The sequence below is a fragment of the Mus caroli genome, chromosome 5 (assembly GCF_900094665.2).
Source record: "Mus caroli chromosome 5, CAROLI_EIJ_v1.1, whole genome shotgun sequence".
In the NCBI taxonomy this organism is placed as follows: Eukaryota; Metazoa; Chordata; class Mammalia; order Rodentia; family Muridae; genus Mus; species Mus caroli.
In genome coordinates, this window is record NC_034574.1 from 89,784,512 (window position 1) to 89,791,383 (window position 6,872).

Sequence of the window (6,872 nt, forward strand, 5' to 3'; positions counted from 1 at the left end):
GAAGGAGAAGGAGAAGGAGAAGGAGAAGGAGAAGGAGAAGAAGAAGAAGAAGCAGCAGCAGCAGCAGCAGCAGCCACCCAAAGGTCACCAGTAGATACGGAATCCGTGACTCCAGTAATCAGCCCTGCATTCCTAACTTTAAGTCTCTTAAGTATTAGCAGATAGGACTATTTCAAAATTTATCTCTAACTTGATTATGAAACCTTTTTATTTTTCCTATTTTGGGCAAGTGTGCCTCTACGCACCATTAACAATTTAATGCACCTCTAAATTAGCAGCTGCCATTAGTAACAGAATTTGGATTTCAAAGAAAATAGAGTCTGTTTTCACATCAGGGATAAGGCGCTGGTTTCGGAGTGCAGTCAGTAGGATAATAAAGCCTCCGACAGGATCTCCTCCACTCATGGCGTCTTTGCCTGGCAAAGAACTACACAGTTTCCTGTTGTGTCCCCACAGAATCCCTATGAAGAGGCTTTGGGGGTCTTAGGGAAGGATGTAGTAGTAGTCCCTTTGTGTTCCTCAACCCAGCCTGAAGCTCTTCTGCTTTTTCCTAGGTAGTCACTCTTGCTGACTATGACCACGTGGAAGAGCTGGCAAAGGAAGGTGTCAAGAAATCCCCATCGCCAGGCTACCCACTAGTCTGTGTCACACCCTGTGACCCACGCTACCCCAGGTATGCTGTCATGAAGGAACGGTGCAGCGAGGCTGGTATCAACCAAACATCTGTGCAGTTCAGCTGGGAAGTGGCTGCGCCCACCGATGGCAATGGGGCTCGGTCTCCCTTTGAGACCATCACCGATAACACACCATTCACCAGCGTCAACCACAAGGTGAGTCTGGCAGATGCCCTTAGGAGGCAAAGAGCTGACATTGCTCTAATCTGTCATATTCCGTGAGGTCTGTGCATGGCATTTGGAATAAAACAAATAATAATTGGTTAGGAATACTATTAGATGTTAGGAAAAGTAACATGGTGTACTAGTTAGAAACTAAGTAGTTGTCTGTTGGCATCTTTACAAACTCCGAGTCTGACTGCCTTTCAGTCACTTAATATAGAGGAGCTCTTTGACCTCTCTCAGGCACTTGATCTGTAAAATAATATGTCTCCCATTCAGCCACTTGACAGAATTACTGACAAATGTGGTTTATAAATGCTTAAGCAAGTCCAGGATTCCAGGTGGGTACCATTGAGCAATTCCTTTTTATGTATTTTTTAATCATTCAGTAAGTATCTGGGTATGAACTTCTTGAGGACATGGATTCAGATTTCTACCACAGTCGCAAACCTTCAAATAACCAACAGTTGAATGGCACACAGTAGGGAGTGAATTTTAAACAGAGGGATAGACCACTTACTGTGTGGTCTGTGCTTTGCAAAAACCATTTGGGAAGACATGAAAGGAACTCCTGGGGCAGTTGGGGTTTTTTATTTTGTTTTTTTTTTTGTTTTTCCAAGAGCAGATCCACAACCCCACCTTCCACCAGAGGGCTGTGACTACTGATGTTGGTCCACTCTTGGGAGAAGTGCCCCAGAGCAGATTTCCTCATACACCAATAATGTCAGCGGTTTCCTGAAAAAGACATCAAGGCAGTCAAGGCTCAAGCTCAACAACAGGCTTTAGCTCTCAAGCACACTTTCCTAACTAGTTCACGCCTTACTTTCAGACTATACTCTTTGACGAGTCTAATAGAACAGGGTCACTTGTAGCCCTTGCCTTTGACACAACTTGCTCACAAAGGCTGGGAAATCCATCCTTTTGCAATGTAGTACAAATTTAAATGGCCTTCTGTATTATTAAAAGCATAAGAGCTGGAGAGATGCTTATTAGATTGAGCTCTTGAACATGCATGAGAACCTGAGTTCGAATCCCAACAACACACATAAAGCTAGACATTGTAGTACATCATTTCGGTGATCCTGTGGTAAGGTGGGTGTTAAACACAGAAGAATCCCTGGAAGCTTGCAATCCTGGAGTGTGCAGGGCAGTAGCAAACAACAGAGGTACCCTGCCTTTCAGAAAGTGGGAGACAAGAACCGAGAACCCAAGATGTCAGTACACCCGCACGCTCGCACACACATGCACACACATACACGCACGCACAGACAGAGAGAGAGAGAGAGAGACAGACAGACAGACAGACAGACAGACATAAAACCCTTTAAAGCAAGACTTAACAGCTTATTATATTGTAAGTATCTAATTCCATTTCAACAGAACCTTATATTTGAGCCAAAAATATATTATTTTAAAAATAGGTATTAAATTTACAGCACTGTGACTCTAACTTCTCCTGTGATGAACTGGTGACTAACACTCTTTCCCCAGTTTCCTTTTCTTTATGTTCATTTCTTCAATTATTTATTTAGTACCATCGTGTTTATGCATTTTTGTAACATGCCTAACATCCCTCCTAGACTAAGTCCATTTATAAATAAATAAAGAGGTGGCAGCTAATTAAAAAAAGTTTAATGGGGAAATCTTCTTTAATTTTTAATGGACTTCAATGAAAATTGTTTCCATGGGAGGAATTTCTACATTTATGTGATCGCTTTGTGGGAGGTCTAAGGCACATAGAACTACTAATTAATTTTCCTGAACTGTACTCGCCATGGATGCACACAGCACCTGACATGTCCAGGTGACCGGGACCCGATATTGCCTCTCAGCTGTCCTTACTCCTCTTGCTCCTGCACGTCTGGAAATGCAAAGGGGTCTGGAGAAAGACTGTCAAAGGCCAAGGGGAGTCAGAGGCCAGGTTCTCTGCCTCAAGCACGCAGACCTCTGCAAGGTTGTTGGGAGCAGTGGCAATCTCTCTGCTTGTTACTCAGGAAGGGCTCACTGCCTGGCACAAAAGCCAGGATGCTGTCAGCAGATTTCTACAAAAAGATGAACCTTTATTGAGCATCTGACTGACAAAGATCAGGAACTAACCCTTCCAGTCAGTCTCCATGATCAGCCAGTAGTGAGAGAACGTCTGGTAGCAGGAAGGAGAAAAGTTACTAAGGTGGGGATGACAAGAGGGGAGTATGCATTTCTTTGGGAGGCACGCTACAGTCTGCACAGGAGACTTTTGAGGTTAGGACATCACTGGCCAGACATCTCAGCCTCTTCCTTACACTCTTAAAAGGCTGATTTCAAACCAGCAAAGCCATTAGGAAAAGGAGTGGAGGCTTTTTCCTGAAGACAAGACATTATGTCTCAGGTGTCTAGGCCTTAACCTCATTGCAGCCCATTCTTTGCAACAGAAGCCTGGTTGAGGCCAATGAGTCTTGCTGGAAGATGTGAGAAACAGTAATGTCACCTTATACTAAACCTCAAGTCTAAAGAGAGCAATAGATTCAGTTACTGTAGACTGTCTTAGGGCACTTGCTTCATCTTTTGAGTGTGTTTTCTATCTCATTGCATCAGACTACAAGGATTTACTGCTCTGATCCTAGGGCCTGGTTCATGATGGATATCATTGACCAAATGATAAATGAAAAGATAGATGGATGAATGCATGGATGCATGGATGGATGGATGGCCTCCATAGCTAGCTTTGTAACAGAGCTTGCTGTACCATACCCATCAGATATGAAGGTGTGTGTATGCATTATATTCCTACCTGTGATACTTTATTTTTCCTACAGGTCCTAGACAGCATTTATTTCAGCCGGAGGTTCCATGTGCGTTGTGTGGCCAAGGCTGTGGACAAGGTGGGCCATGTGGGGACCCCCTTGAGGAGCAATGTTGTTACCATTGGAACAGACAGTGCTATCTGCCACACCCCAGTCGTGGCTGGGACGGCTCGAGGCTTCCAGGCACAGTCCTTCATCGCGACCTTGAAGTACCTGGATGTCAAACACAAAGAACATCCAAACAGGTCAGGCAATGACTTCCTCTGGAGTGGATTTCAGCTATCCTTGTGTGTTTTCCAACTGGGGCAGATGAGTGAAAGATGCTTCTGCAAAATTGAATAGTGGTAATTAAAGCTTCAGAAGAAAAGCCTTCTCCAAAGGCCCCTTGAGGTCTGGCCCCCTCACCTGTCTTCCTAGGTTCATTTATCTCACCTGCATTTCACCTGCCATAACATCTGCAGAGAATCACTTTACTCTCCAAGGACTTCAGACTCTTTTGGTTTGTGCTCAAGAGCTTCAACTCTACTTGTGATACTTAAGTCCTCTTGTTCAATAGCAGGCCACCCACAGCCTCTCTTCTAGAAATACTTTTGACACATCCTCCAATTTGACTTAGAGGTTCCTCTGATGCCCATCTATGCCTCCTTCAGCGAGGGATCGTTTTTTTTTTTTTTTTTTTTTTTTTTTTTTTTTTTAACCATGTGGTGTGGTAGCTGGTAGAAACCTTGAGGGAAGGGATCAGGACTGTTGGTTCTGTATCTCCTCCCTCTACTTCATGGCTTCTAGTCCTGGTGACTCACTTGCTGAATAGATGCTGAACTAATGAGGAATAACACTTGTAACTACAAGTCACTGGACTTATTTTTACCTCAGCCACAGTGATTTTAATTCCATTCTTTTGCATAGCAGAAGAGATGTCGCCCATGTCATACATATTCATTAAGCTTCATTGAATTTAAGCACTTACCTTTGTGAACATCTGAGCGGGTCCAAGCATATGCAAATCTCTCTTCTTTCCAAAAGAATACAGTTTATTTTTGTTAAGCAGCAGAACAGGGCAGCACTGACCCTTTCCTTGGTCAAGAGCCATGTTCTTTACACCCCAAGTCTGGATTCCCCTGAGCTTACAGACAAGCTTTAGGAACCCAAAGCCCACTCTCAGTAAGCTTTGTGAAAATTTAAACTTGTGCAATGAAAACAAATGCAGCCCATAAGCACAGCTCTGCTTGCGTCCTGGACTTGAGCCGATATTTATTAAGTTCATATTTTATTTTGAGTTGTATTCTACATGCACTGCAGGGACGAAAGCAATGAAGGAAATGGCCCTTGTCCTCAGAGTGGGGAGGAGAGATAAGCAGTCTCTAAACATACGAGAAATAGCAGTCCGGATAAATAAGTTACAGACAGCCTGGGACAAAGGCTTCCAGGGCTGAGGACTGGAGACGGAGGGAAAGGTTGCTGCAGAATGAGGACGGTCAGCGTGGACTTGAGAGGAGAGACGCAAGAGATGGCTGTTTTTAGATGGAGAGAGACATAGTGGTTAGTAGGGTAGAAACTGACCTGAAATTTTAAGAATTCAACCATTTCTTTAATTATTCTATTATAAAAATAATTGCTTAGAAGCATACATACAAGCTGGGGTGGTGGCTCAGTGGCTAAATCCCTCAACATACAAGTGTGAGGACACAAGAATTCAGATCCTCAGGATCCGTGTCAAAAACTGAGTGGTTGTTGAAGTCACTTGTAATCCCAGCTCTCAGACAAAGACTGTTCCACAGGGTAACCTGGCTAGCCAAGACTGTTCAAACCAGTGAGCTTCCTGGCTCAGCAAGAGACCCTGCCTTGAAGCAGAGTGACATTCAGGCCAAGACCTGACGTCACCTTCCAGCATCCTCAAGGTCACAGGAAGGCACATGTGCATGGGCGCCCACACACATGCAAACATGTGTCCATACAACGTACATGACACATACACACAGAAAGAAGCATATAACCATGTCAGCCCTCGGTATGCATGGAGACAGAGTGGGGACAGCTGCTGCACTGGTCACTAACTAAGGGTCCATTAGGAGTGAAAGCAGTCCTCCATGTGTGTGTGCCTAGCCCCTCATGTTCAGATATAAATCCTTCATGGAAACCTCAAGGGAGGAAAAGGATTGCTAACATTCACCTGCAAAGACAAATGAGTGTGCTCAGGTGGCAGCTGCTGCCCATCCTGCAGACCTGAACCCTTGTCTGTCCTCTCCCCTAGAATCCACATCTCTGTGCAGATCCCTCACCAGGATGGAATGCTGCCCCTTATCTCAACCATGCCCCTGCACAACCTGCACTTCCTGTTGTCGGAGTCCATCTACAGACACCAGCATGTCTGCTCCAACCTCGTCACAGCGCGGGACCTGCGAGGCCTCGCAGGTATGTAACAGCTTTGAAAGTGGGGCTCAGTGGGGAGGGTTAGACTTTTCATGGTTTCTTGCCTTCAGCTTCATATGCATTTATCCTTCTTCGGGAGCGTCCACACACAGAGAGCCTAACTGAAGTCAACAGGAAAATGAAGGACTTTCGAATACTGTGAACTTAGACTCAGAGTCTGTTCTAAGCCCTTAGCTGTAGGGCAGTGGTTCTCAACCCTCCTAATGCTGCGACCCTTTAATGCAGTTCCGTATGTTGTGGTGACCCCCAACAATAAAATTACTTCATTGCTACTTCAGAACTGTGATTTTGCTACTGCTGTGAATCATAATGGAAATATCTGATATTTCTGATGATCTTAGCTGACCCCCTATGAAAGGGTCATTTGACCCCCAGGTTGAGAACCAATGTTATAGACCTTAACAAAAGTGGCTTGGCCTCTCTCAGCCACTGTGTTCTTATCTGGGATGTGAGAACAATGTGATGTTAAGTCTAAAATGCCTCCACGGTAAATATTAGATACACCCCCACCTATGGAGACCATTCTTTGTTGTGTGATTGCTCCCATGATAGCAGCATCTTTAGAAAGAGAAAACACAGATCTTAGAGGCTGAAGAATGGATGCTCTAGAAGTGGGAACTGAGATCAAGTTTAGAGGACATGGTTTTCTGTAGAGGTCAACACCTACTTAAAGGAAAGGGGAAGAAGCAGGATGGGGCAGAGTGACATGCCCAAGAGCCCTGCAGCCTAGCCAAGAGAAATGCTGAAGAGACACCTCCTGCTCCTCCCCTTCTGCCCCCCCATCTCCCTCCCCTTCCCCCTTCCCCCTTCCCCCTTCCCCCTT

At 44.9% G+C, this 6,872-nt stretch overlaps 1 protein-coding gene across 2 annotated transcripts in view; it reads left to right on the forward strand.

Annotated features, from left to right (window-relative positions):
- The window catches only part of Fras1 (Fraser extracellular matrix complex subunit 1), a 395,823-nt gene that overhangs the window by 369,980 nt on the left and 18,971 nt on the right, over positions 1-6,872 (forward strand). For both annotated transcript variants that reach the window (XM_021162463.2, XM_029477538.1), the window contains 3 exons: positions 555-830; positions 3,632-3,864; positions 5,871-6,031. In XM_021162463.2, coding sequence (XP_021018122.1) covers positions 555-830; positions 3,632-3,864; positions 5,871-6,031 — 670 coding nt within the window. The remainder of the gene's footprint in view (positions 1-554; positions 831-3,631; positions 3,865-5,870; positions 6,032-6,872) is intronic.